Source organism: Lagenorhynchus albirostris, chromosome 13, assembly GCF_949774975.1.
Source record: "Lagenorhynchus albirostris chromosome 13, mLagAlb1.1, whole genome shotgun sequence".
NCBI lineage: Eukaryota > Metazoa > Chordata > Mammalia > Artiodactyla > Delphinidae > Lagenorhynchus > Lagenorhynchus albirostris.
Window position 1 is genome coordinate 54,275,416 of NC_083107.1, and position 13,422 is coordinate 54,288,837.

Sequence of the window (13,422 nt, forward strand, 5' to 3'; positions counted from 1 at the left end):
ACTTCCCTGGCGGTCCAGTGGTTAAGACTTTGCCTTCCAGTGCAGGGGGTGCAGGTTCTATCCCTCCCTGGTCAGGGAGCTAAGATACCACATGCCTCCCAGCCAAAAAACCAAAACATAAAACAGAAGCAATATTGTAACAAATTCAATAAAGACTTTAAAAAATGGTCCACATCCAAAAAAAAAAAATCTTAAAGAGAAAAATAAAAAGCAAGAAAAACCTTCCAAGCAGAGAGCACAGTGCATGAAAGATCAGTGCTTTCAGGGAATACTGAGAAGGTCCCACAAGTTGGAGGCTGGTGTTTGGTGAAGGAAAGAAAGAATACATAAAAGAGCGCCATCATGTGCTTTTAAGTAGGGAAGGGATAAGATCAGAGTTCTTTAGAAAGGAAAAGTTTGGGACTTCCCTGGTGGCCCAGTGGTTAAGAATCCGCCTGCCAATGCAGGGGACACAGGTTTGATCCCTGGTCCTGAAAGATCCCACAGGCCACGGAGCAACTAAGCCCACAAGCCACAACTACTGAAGCTCGCACGCCTAGAGCCCATGCTCTACAACAAGAGAAGCCATCTCAATGAGAAGCCTGTGCACCGCAACAAAGAGTAGCCCCCTGCTCTCTGCAACTAGAGAAAGCCCGCACGCAGCAACTAAGACCCAACGCAGCCAAAAATAAAAATTTTTTAAATCAAAATAAAATAAAAAAAGAAAGTTTGAAGAACATCTAAAATGTGCCTCATTCATAACAAACCTTTTTTTTATTTTTGTTTTTTTAGGGAATCTGCTTAATTATTAAAATAAATATTTACATTGAGAATACAGTTAACTTAGTAGCTTTCTTCACATTTTTGAGAGTCACAGAAGTTTCATTCATGTTTTAAGCAGTTAAGATGGTAAAGATTCTACTTCATAGGAAATGAATTACATTCAATGACTTCTCACAACAGTCAACTGGAAGATTATTCCATTGCTTTTGAAGCAATGGTTGGGCTGGCATCTGTGATAGTAGCCAAATAAATGAAATTTCTGTGTAACACATGCTGGTACTGGGTGCACTCATTTGCCTGGCCTTTGTTCTGATACTCCATGATACAGCAGATCAGCTGGTCATTCTCCTCTAGGACCCACTGGATCATTTTGATTGACTTCTGCCCTGCCTCTCAGCCAGTCTGGTATGAAGGCTACCAACATCCTGGGAAGCCAGGTTGAAACCCAGTCTCAGGCCCCACGGATCCTCGTGCATCTAGTAAACCTAGTTTTATGTTTAAATTCTGTGGCTGTCTTCTATGAAAATGTATGTCATTAAAGGCAAATAAGTTTGTAAGAACACATGAGCATTAGTGTTTCCTTAAGATATACTGTGGAAATTATAATCAAACAACTCGTAAACAAATCATTCCTTAGTTGTGATCTATTAGTTAGTACATTTTAAGTATCAAGAGAAATTTGTAGATGTGTTATAGACTGTGGTAGCTAGCCTCCAAAGTGGCCCCCCAACTATACTGGCCTCCTGGCATTTATGGGTTGGTGTAGTCCCCTCTCACAATGAATAGGACTGAACTTTGTAATCAATGCGATATTGTTGACATGGTGTGGGACTTCTGTGGCTAGGCCATAAAAGCCATTGAAGCTTCTACCTTGCTCTTTCTGGGGAAGGCCAGCTACCATGTTGTGAGAAAGCTCAAGCAGCCTGGGGGAGAGGCCCACATGGGGAGGAACTAAGGCCTTTTGTAAACAACAAGCACCACTGAGTTAAGTCATCTTGGAAATGGATCCTCCACCCTTAGTTAAGCCTTTGGATGACTGCAACCTCATGAGAGACTCCTGGCCAGAAAATATCATCTTATATTAACAAACAATAAAATATTCATATTCATACTATAGTATATGCTTTTGGATTTCATTTTAGACATGAAGCTATTAAATAGGGCTTATTAGGAGGGATTCCTTAATTATGTAAATCACCATACACTACTGGCAGATTATTCTCATAAAGTGTGTTTTTTAAAATGTAAGGGTGACTCTGAGACTGACAGACTCCATTGAGATTTTCAGTTATGGAAAACAATACCTATTATAGTAGATACCTGTGATTGGAGTGAAGTTTATGAACAAGTATTAAATGAGTAGGCAATTAAATCCCTTTTTTGTGGTTTTAAAAGGTGAAATTTTAATTATTCAAACATCCTTTCAAATGTAAAAGAACTTAAAAAAATCATTATGTGTGAAAATGTGTTATTAAATAACTATAAAAAAATTCCCTTCCCTACTTGAAGGGAAAATGCTGCTTTAACAGGTACATATTTAAAGTAAAACTACACTTAACAAAACACAGATATACTGATTACTTTTCATGATTTTATGTAGTCCACTTTTACCATAAGATGCCATTTAAGTGTTTTCTTTTATACTTTTATATATCAAGGATTACTGATTCTTTAAAAATTCCCTTGGACTACATTTTTACAAATAAAATATACAGCTACTTAAAAAAAGGTTCATGGCCCAAATTCATGCTGTGTTCTGAAAAGACCCAAGCAGAGAATTTAAAGTGGTCTCAATTTGGTGGTGCAAGTTGACTCCAAAAAAAAAGCTCTTTTCCAAACACGTTACTCTTTCAGTCTTTAAAACCTGAACTTTCTCTTGCCTCTATTTCCCCTAGGAGTTACCATTCCATTTATTTGCCACTGTGTACTATACCGCCATTGTCGCTGCTTGATCTTGTCACTGTCAATTCCTTTCCTCCCAGTCTCTTTTAAACTCATTCAAATCCACTCCAAGCAAACTTTTGCCCTGATCACTCTATGAATGGCAACTTCATCCTTCCAGTTGCTCAGGTCAGAAATCTTGGAATCATCTTTGACTCTTTTCCTCATACTCCATATCCCATCCTTCAGAAAATCCTGTTGGCTTACTTCCAAATCATATCCTGAATTTGTCCACCCTTCACACTTTCCACTGCTACCTTCCTGGTCTGAGCCACCAGCATCTTGCCTGCTTAGTTTATAGCAATAGCCTCTTCACTCATTGAAGTGGGAAGTCTTCCCACTTCCACTAAAGTCTTAGTCTCAACAAAGTAGCTCCAGGGACTCTTTTGAAATGCAGATTAATCCTATCACTCTTCTGCTCAAAATGACTCCCCATTTCACTTACAGTAAAAGTCCTTGTAAGGCTTTACATAATTGAAACTCCCTTGTTTCATTCCCTATAACCTATACCTTTGCTGGCTTGGCTCTAGCCACACTGGCCTCCTTGCTGTTCTTCCTCACCAAGCTCCTGCCCTGACACACCTCTGCAGTGGCTGTTCCCTCCACATGGAATGCTCTTCCTCAGGGTATCCACATCTCTCGCAAATCCTTACTCCAGGAGGCCTACCCTGACCACTCTATTTAAAATGGCAACAGATCTCCCCCTCACTCTCTTCTATTCCCCATTTTTTCTATGGCAGTTACCACCTTTGCACATACATGTTAATTGTGTGTGTTTGCCTCCTAGCTCATGCTCTCATTTTGTGGGGGGAAGACTCACAACGTCTTACTCTCAAATGCCCCTTACTTTCAAATGGTTGGGCCAAAATTTAAAAAGGGTTGTAATCCATTGATCGTTACGAAGTTACTTCAGTGAGACTGAAACATATATTTAAAAAAGGAAAACACTTAAAAATGGTGTTAAAGAACAAAATTCAACCAAGTAAATGTGAAGATCTAATTGGCTTTATTCAATGATTTATGAACCAGGCAGCATCCCATCTAGTAAATAGGAAGGCACTCCTTCAGTGGTACAAAATGGAAAGCTTTTATAGAAATGGGGTGAGACAAAGAAGTTATGAGTAAAGGAAAAAAAAGGATTGTTTCAGGTAAGATTACTTCTCTAGTGCTGATAAGCAATTCCAGAAATTCTGTTCTTGAGACAGGCTGAAACTGCCATTAAATCTTGGTCTGCTGTCCTGGGGGCTAGTGGCTCCACCTTGAGCCTGTTGTTTCTTTCTTCTCCTTTTTTTAAAAAAACGATGGTTAAGATGGTAAATTTTGTTATGTGTATTTTACCATATCAGAGCACATAGCTCTTGTAGAATAACAAATATTTCAAGGAAGTTTTGTTTCAGTTATATATGTGTGAGCACTTAGGTGTACTTGGTTTAAGGTACAATGTATTTCTTACTATCAGTCCCAGTCAAAATTAGAAAAAAATTGCTGTAGAGGAAGTTCTACACACACTCATCAGCTGACATGTTAAAGACATTTCACAGCAGTATTGTTAGTGCAAAAGCTGGAAACAATCCAAATCTCCACAGGACTAGAATGGATAAATGTGGTATATTAAACAATGGAATACTATACAACAGTGAATGAAAGAACTACACAGATCTGCTTTTCTGTGGATGCCAAAAGCAATGCTGAGAAGCAAAGTCCTGGAGAAAACAAACGATTCCACATACAAAGCTCAAAATCAAACAAAATAAGATCTGTTTAGTGATACATACACAGGTGATAAAACTACAAAGAAAAACAAACGAAGGTGAGATAAAATTCAGAAAAGTAATGATTAAAAACTTAAAATCATCAATCTGACTAAAGGTTTGGGGAACTGGAATGTTTCTCTGTATTTCCCAAATTAATTGCACTTGAACATAACCTCCGTGTCTATTTCTTGATCTTACCTCCGTCCCAGCTCCTAGTGTAGAGGTTGGCACCTACTTATTTTATGTATTTTTAAAGGGCCGAGCCATCTGATAATTTGGTTTTCTGCATAATATATATACCCTAAATAGGATAACTTTCAAGGATAGAGCCTGGTAACAGCTCCGACAATAGCATTCATTAACTGTTTGCTGAATGAATACCTGTACTGTGGCATACGTTAGTTCATTTCCGTACTTCGCATCTTAGTCAAAATTCTTACTGTGGCTTCAGTTGACTGCCCGTTCCATCCCCTACCCCCTCTCACAGGCTCTAAAGTCATCTGGCTCCTGATTCTAAAGGCCCGGAGGCAGTTTTCTCCCTGTCTCTGCGCTGAGAAAGCTGAGAGGGAGAAGGTGGAACGTCTGGGTTAAGGCAAAAGTGCTTCCCAGGGACTCAGGGGTGTGGAGGCCACTGTCAAAGCTTACCTAACGGTAAGGAGGCGGGCAGGGTTCGCCCTAGCGGTTCAAGTGAGGTACCGCGCGCACCCTTTAAAGTAGGGTCTGACCAAACTCACTAACACCGGTTCTCCGGTGACATCACCACCCCTCTGGACTCCTGATTGGAGGAGTTCATTGGCTCAATTCTCGCGATGATTCTCCCTCCAGGTCCTCTTCCTTCCCTCCCGTCGCCTCGACCCGGTAGTCGACTACAGACCACGCTGTGAGCCACGGAGACACCGTAGAACTAGACCAGCTTCCGGGACTCGTCCTGAGGGCTGCGACTCTTCTCGGACTCTCACGGGAACGAGGTTTGGCTCCCAGGCGTCCTGCTTGTCCCATCCGCGGTAGCGTTCGACTCTCCACCATTCGGCTCGGCCACTTTGCTAGGGCCGCCAGGCGATATTCACCAATTCCCGTCCTTCAGTTACGCGAGAATTTGACGGTCTTGAAACTGATTTCCGGTCGCTTAGGTCTCCATGGAGATAGCACTTTAACCACTTTTGTTTTACCTGTCATTCCCCGGTCTCCACGTGGTTGGGAAATTGCCCAGATAATGTTTGTGGGAGTCAGCCAGAAAGTTGTAGATGGGAGTAAGCAGCAATCAGAAGGGAAGCAGCCAGTGGGACCCAGGAGGAGTACAATTTACTGAGCATCTTCTGGCCACTTAAGCAGTACCTTAAGGTGGGCACGGGATTTTCCGCTATTGGGAGGCCCAGTTCTTCAGGACAAACGTTTAGGCATCCATTGAGCACGCATAAGCACCAGACCTCTTTGTGCAGTCTTGAGGGTTCCAGGATCAAATCCCGGGGCAGATTTGCTCACCATTCACCAGAGAATAGCCTCCCCAGTTGTCTATCTCTATTCCTTCTAAGCTTTGTATATTGGTGACTTACCTAGGAAGTGATCCCCAGTGATATTCCCCTTGATCTAATCATTTCACTTTTCAGATTCTTAACCTTGTCAATGCTTTTCTAACTGTGTCCATTTTTATTACCATTTTCTGTTAAGTGGATTTTCACATTTCATTGCTGTATTGACCTCTTACTTAGCAAAGGGACCAAAGGTTCTTCAGTGTCAGGACTAGCTTGTCATTTGGATATAGAATTTACTTAAGATGACAGGTAGTCCACTTGCTGCTGTTAAAAGTATACATACCTTTTAGAACATCACTGACAAATGTTTTTTAAATAACTCATTTGTTTATTCATCAAATATTTATTAAGCACCTGATATGTGCCAGGTACTGTTTTGGGAATTGAGAATTAAAACAGTGGACAAAACAGATTAAAGTTGCTGCCTTCATGGAATTTATTACTAGGGGAGACAGATAATATGCAAATAAACAAGTTCTTGTAACTTCAGGTAGTAGTAAGTACTATGAAGAAAATAAAGCAATAGAAATGGTCTGTATATGCGTAGGAGTGGTGGCATTTTAGATAGAGTGGTCATGGAAGGCTTCTGGGAGGAGGTAATATTTGAGAAGAGACCTGAATGATGAAGAGTTGGCCTTGCAAAGATTTGGTGGAATAAGCCTAACAGACAGAGATATCAGGAAGTGCAAAGTCCCCTAGATGGTGAAGAGAAGATTAATTTGAGATGAACTGTAGGGGAAAGCATGGCCAGATTATTTAGGGCCTTGAAGGCCAAAGTCTCAAATTTGGATTTTATTCTAAGTGAAAATGAAAGCCCTTGGAAAGTTTTAAGAAAGAGAGTAATTAGATTTGAAAAAAATTGCTTTGATGACTGTGAAGAAAATGGACTCTTCAGAAGCAGAATGGAAGTTTGGAGACCAGTTGGGAGGTTATTGCAGGAGTACAGGTGGAAAGGGTTCATTCAATTTCTGTTTGGGTATTCCCAGCATTGGGAAATTCTCTTTTGAAAGGCAGCACATTTTATAGTTGAACCATAGCGTTCTTCCTTTGTATTGAGCTGGAACTGGCCTCCCTGAAGCTTGCACTGACATTTCCTAATTCTATAGACATCTACAAATTCTATAGCCATCTCAGATAGAAGACATCTGGGACTTCCTTGGTGGTCCAGTAGTTAGGACTTGGTGCTTTCACTCCGTGGCCCCGGGTTCAATCCCTGGTCAGAGAAAAGATCCTGCAAGCCGTGCAGTACAGCCAAAAAAAAAAAAAAAAAAAGACAGAAGACATCTATTCCTCTTTCTCCAAAGCAGTCCTCCAACAACAGCAGCTCTTTTAAGGCACTCGTCCAGTCCTCTTTTCTCCAGACCAAACACCTTTGGTTAACTGAACTGTTTTCTGAAAGGAGGTGCTCTCTTGGCCCTTCAGAAATCTGGCTGTTCCTTGGAAGCTCCATCATTTACTACGGCTCCTTAAGATATGGCCACCAGCATAGCATCTAATGCTCCACATGTCACCTGACCTGTGAAGATGACCAAGGGATCAGGCATTCCCTTGGTCTAGCTGACTTCTAATGTGGTTTTTAGCAGTCATGTTGTGCTATTGGCTCACATAATATTCAAACCACATATTGAGCTGTCTCAAATCACATATTTTCTCCCCCACCTCCCCATCCTGTATTTCTAGATTATATTTTTCTAATCCAAATGCAGCATTTTACATTTATTTCTGTTTCATCTTGGTAAATTTATTCCAGTTTATTGGTTTTTTTTTAATCCTAATTCCATCATCCAACATATGCTCCCACCTTTGTGTCTTTTATAAATTCACTATGTTATGTCCTCTAATGTCTACATTATAAACACTGCTAAAAATGCTAACTGCACCAAGAAAAGAGCCCTGTGTGGCATTTCCCTAGCGGCTTGTCTTCAGACCGCATGGTACTATTAGTGTGTATCCTCTAAGTACATTTGTTCAGCCCATTGTGAACCCTGTTAGCTGAAACAAACTCTGTTCGTTAACTAAAAGCAAACTCACGAGGATAGTATGTGAAAGTTTCCTTTGTTAAATATTTTGCAGAAATAAAGATATAGCATCTCATGATACCTCCTGATCTGTCAGTCTAAGAAGTCACGGAGGTTAGGTATGTGTAGTTTATTTTCGAAAAACCATACTGGTTTCTTTGTTATTACTAAAATGAAGGTTTGCTGTATTTTAAAATATAAAGACTGGGTAGGTAAAAGTAACTTCAGACATTAATAAACTCTTCTTGAGTCTAAACAAGTTTTTCAAAGCAGAAATCCTTAGATCAGTAGTTCTCAGTGTGTGGCAACTTTGCTCCCCAGGGGACATTTGGCAATGACTAGAGACATTTTTTGGTTGTCACAACTTAGAGGAAAGAGGATGCTACTGACATCTAGTGGGTAGAGGCCAAGGATGTGTTAAATATCCTACAGTGTCCAGGACAACAATTCTATAGCAAAGAATTATCCGGCCCAAAATGTCAGTGGTACTGAGGGCTTTAGTGCATTAGTGTCTTAAAACTCTTCTTTCTTGTAGTGACTACTGTTAATTCTATTTAAAATGGGTGTAAAGAAGAAGAAAGAAACTCAAGTTACTTCATTGACCGTTTGTCATCAGGACCTTGAAACTTTGAGATGTAAGTGATTTCTGACTTCATTTGTTGATCTCTTTTTTAGGTTGCAAACAGTATATTTATCTCTGGGACTCCATATCACATAATGTTCAAACTCTTGGTATTTAATTATTCCACATTCTTTACATTCAGTTTTGGTTGTAAAATGGTTTTCTTAAACTTCTATCTTCAGACTAAGTTCTGCCAGGTTTTTTGTTTGTTTGTTTATAAATATTTAAATTTTATAGAACACATGACAAAGGCAAACTCATATCCATATATTGTTAAATCACTGAAGAAATTTTTGTGTGTGTGTTATGTAGCTTTGGCTGATGTAGAAGGGAAGAATCTAGCTTCTTTGCTGTTACATTGTGTACAACTCACTGATGGAGTGTCACAGATCCATTATGTTAAACAGGTAAGGCTGATTTGATATTCATGAGTGCATTTTGAAGGTTATCATGCTATTATGGACTTTTAAAATTAACTGATAATTTTTGGCTCCCAATTATTTAATATAAATGTATCATTAAAGAATAAGGGATTGTTTTGTTTTTTCTATTCATTGTATGATATCTTTTTATTCAGAGTGGCAAAAGAAGCCATACTTAGGCTTCCACCACTATTGGAGCTGTATATAGGTAGGATAATGAAATAATTGTGCATACCTTTTTGTTTGTTTTTTGAATTTTATTTATTTTTTTATACAGCAGGTCCTTATTAGTCATCCATTTTATACACATCAGTGTATACATGTCAATCCCAATCTCCCAATTCATCACACCACACCATCACCCCCCGCCACTTTCCCACGTTGGTGTCCATACGTTTGTTCTCTACATCTGTGTCTCAATTTCTGTCCTGCAAACTGGTTCATCTGTACCATTTTTCTATGTTCCACATATACGCATTAACATACGATATTTGTTTTTCTCTTTTTGACTTACTTCACTCTGTATGACAGTCTCTAGATTCATCCATGTCTCTACAAATGACCCAATTTCGTTCCTTTTTATGGCTGAGTAATATTCCATTGTATATATGTACCACATCTTCTTTACCCATTCGTCTGTCAATGGGCATTTAGGTTGCTTCGATGACCTGGCTATTGTAAATAGTGCTGCAATGAACACTGGGTTGCATGTGTGTTTTTGAATTATGGTTTTCTCTGGGTATATGCCCAGTGGTGGGGTTGCTGGGTCATATGGTAATTCTATTTTTCATTTTTTAAGGAACCTCCATACTGTTCTCCATAGTAGCTGTATCAGTTTACATTCCCACCAACAGTGCAAGAGGGTTCCCTTTTCTCCACACCCTATCTAGCATTTGTTGTTTGTAGATTTTCTGATGATGCCCATTCTAACTGGTGTGAGGTGATACCTCATTGTAGTTTTGATTTGCATTTCTCTAATAATTAGTGATGTTGAGCAGCTTTTCATGTGCTTCTTGGCCATCTGTATGTCTTCTATGGAGAAATGTCTATTTAGGTCTTCTGCCCATTTTTGGATTGGGTTGTTTGTTTCTTTAATATTGGGCTGCATGAGCTGTTTATATATTTTGGAGATTAATCCTTTGTTGATTCGTTTGCAAATATTTTCTCCCATTTTGAGGGTTGTCTTTTAGTCTTTTTTTTTTTTTTTTTTTTTTGCGGTACACGGGCCTCTCACCGTTGTGCCCTCTCCCATTGTGGAGCACAGGCTCCAGATGCGCAGGCTTAGCGGCCATGGCTCACGGGCCCAGCCGCTCTGCGGCATGTGGGATCTTCCCAGACCAGGGCACGAACCTGTGTCCCCTGCATTGGCAGGCGGACCCTCAACCACTGCGCCACCAGGGAAGCCCTGTCTTTTAGTCTTATTTATGGTTTCCTTTGCTGTGCAAAAGCTTTGAAGTTTCATTCGGTCCCATTTGTTTATTTTTGGTTTTATTTCCATTACTCTAGGAGGTGTATCAAAAAAGATCTTGCTGTGATTTATGTCAAAGAGTGTTCTGCTGATGTTTTCCTCTGAGAGTTTTATAGTGTCTGGTCTTACGTTTAGGTCTGTAATCCATTTTGAGTTTATTTTTGTGTATGGTGTTAGGGAGTATCCTGATTTCATTCTTTTACATGTAGCTGTCCAGTTTTCCCAGCACTGCTTATTGAAGAGACTGTCTTTTCTCCATTGTATATCCTTGCCTCCTTTGTCATAGATTAGTTGACCATAGGTTTGTGGGTTTATCTCTGGGCTTTCTATCTTGTTCCATTGATCTATGTTTCTGTTTTTGTGCCAGTACCATACTGTCTTGATTACTGTAGCTTTGTAGTATAGTCTGAAGTCAGGGAGTCTGATTCCTCCAGCTCCTTTTTTTTTCCCTTAATACCGCTTTGGCTATTCGGGGTCTTTTGTGTCTCCATACAAATTTTGAGATTTTTTTGCTCTAGTTCTGTAAAAAATGCCATTGGTAATTTGATAGGGATTGCATTGAATCTGTAGATTGCTTTGGGTAGTATAGTCATTTTCACAATATTGATTCTTCCAATCCAAGAACATGGTATATCTCTCCATCTGTTGGTATCATCTTTAATTTCTTTCATCAGTGTCATAGTTTTCTGCATACAGGTCTTTTGTCTCCCTAGGTTTGTCCTAAACCTAGGAATGTCCTATAAATATCAATTAAATCTATCTGGTCTATTGTGTCATTTAAAACTTGTGTTTCCTTATTAATTTTCTGTTTGGATGATCTGTCCATTGGTGTAAGTGAGGTGTTAAAGTCCCCCACTATTATTGTGTCACTGTCGATTTCCTCTTTTATAGCTGTTAGCAGTTGCCTTATGTATTGAGGTGCTCCTGTGTTGGGTGCATATATATTTATAATTGTGATACCTTCTTCTTGGATTGATCCCTTGATCATTATGTAGTGCCCTTCCTTGTCTCTTGTAGCATTCTTTATTTTAAAGTCTATTTTATCTGATATGAGTATTGCTACTCCAGCTTTCTTTTGATTTCCATTTGCATGGACTATCTTTTTCCATCCCCTCACTTTCAGTCTGTATGTGTCCCTAGGTCTGAAGTGCATCTCTTGTAGACAGCATATATATGGGTCTTGTTTTTGTATCCATTCAGCAAGCCTGTGTCTTTTGGTTGGAGCATTTAATCCATTCACATTTAAGGTAATTATAGATATGTATGTTCCTATGATCATTTTCTTAATTGTTTTGAGTTTGTTTTTTTTTTAATTAATTAATTTATTTATGGCTGTGTTGGGTCTTCGTTTCTGTGTGAGGGCTTTCTCTAGTTGCGGCGAGCGGGGGCCACTCTTCATTGTGGTGTGTGGGCCTCTCACTATCACGGCCTCTCTTGTTGCGGAGCACAGGCTCCAGACATGCAGGCTCAGTAATGGCTCATGGGCCCAGTTGCTCCGCGGCATGTGGGATCCTCCCAGACCAGGGCTCGAACCCGCGTCCCCTGCATCGGCAGGCAGATTCTCAACCACTGCGCCACCAGGGAAGCCCTGGGTTTGTTTTTGTAGGTCCTTTTCTTCTCTTGTGTTTCCCACCTAGAGAAGTTCCTTTAGCCTTTGTTGTAGAGCTGGTTTGGTGGTGCTGAATTCTCTTAGCTTTTGCTTTTCTGTAAAGCTTTTGATTTCTCCATCAAATCTGAATTAGATCTTTGCGGGATAGAGTAATCTTGGTTGCACGTTCTTCCCTTTCATCACTTTAAGTATATCATGCCACTTCCTTCTGGCTTGTAGAGTTTCTGCTGAGAAATCAGCTGTTAACCTTATGTGAGTTCCCTTGTATGTTATTTGTTGTTTTTCGCTTGCTGCTTTCAATTTTTCTTTGTCTTTAATTTTTGCCAATTTGATTACTATGTGTCTTGGTGTGTTTCTCCTTGGGTTTATCCTGTATTGGACTCTGCACTTCCTGGACTTGGGTGGCTATTTCCTTTCCCATGTTAGGGACGTTTTCGACTATAATCTCTTCACATATTTTCTCTGGTCCTTTCTCTCTCTCTTCTCCTTCTGGGACCCCTGTAATGTGAATGTTGTTGCGTTTAGTGTTATCCCAGAGGTCTCTTAGGCTGTCTTCATTTCTTTTCATTCTTTTTTCTTTATTCTGTTGTGCAGCAGTGAATTCCACCATTCTGTCTTCCAGGTCACTTATCCGTTCTTCTGCCTCAGTTATTCTGCTATTGATTCCTTCTAGTGTATTCTTCATTTTATTTATTGTATTGTTCATCTCTGTTTGTTTGTTCTTTAAGTCTTTTAGGTCTTTGTTAAACATTTCTTGTATCTTCTTGATCTTTGCCTCCATTCTTTTTCCGAGGTCCTGGATCATCTTCACTGTCATTATTCTGAGTTCCTTTTCTGGAAGGTTGCCTATCTCCACTTCATTTAGTTGTTTTTCTGGGATTTTATCTTGTTCTTTCATCTGGTACATAGCCCTCTGCCTTTTCATCTTGTCTATCTTTCTATGAATGTGGTTTTTGTTCCACAGACTGCAGGATTGTAGTTCTTGCTTCTGCTGTCTGCCCTCTCTGTACATACCTTTTTTGTGGAGATAAGTTTAAAAAAAAATTTCTATTAATCTTAATCTTCAAAAATTTTAGCAGGCACGTTAAAAAGTTAACTTAAAATGTAAAGACTGTCCTTACGAGCATTTCATTATTAGGATTTATCATTTGAAGTTGCATAATATTTTTGGGGGAAGCAATTAAATGTATTATTGGTTTTCAGTAGTGCTACAGAATTCCTGTACCTTAAGCCATTAACAAGTCTACTACTCATTGAAGGTGGGTCTGGAGGGTAAAGTGGGAGTTGGGGGCAT

General features: G+C 39.6%; 1 protein-coding gene and 1 pseudogene across 1 annotated transcript in view; one reads left to right on the forward strand and one right to left on the reverse strand.

Moving 5' to 3' along the window:
- Nucleotides 1–935: 935 nt before the first annotated feature.
- LOC132531922 (SS18-like protein 2) lies at nucleotides 936–1,186 on the reverse strand (annotated as a pseudogene).
- A 4,123-nt stretch (nucleotides 1,187–5,309) lies between these two features.
- THADA (THADA armadillo repeat containing) overlaps nucleotides 5,310–13,422 on the forward strand; it is a 312,573-nt gene continuing 304,460 nt past the window's right edge. Inside the window, exons 1-3 of the mRNA XM_060169844.1 lie at nucleotides 5,310–5,425; nucleotides 8,543–8,642; nucleotides 8,942–9,036. Of these exons, the coding sequence (XP_060025827.1) occupies nucleotides 8,567–8,642; nucleotides 8,942–9,036 (171 nt within the window). The 5' untranslated portion in view covers nucleotides 5,310–5,425; nucleotides 8,543–8,566. The remainder of the gene's footprint in view (nucleotides 5,426–8,542; nucleotides 8,643–8,941; nucleotides 9,037–13,422) is intronic.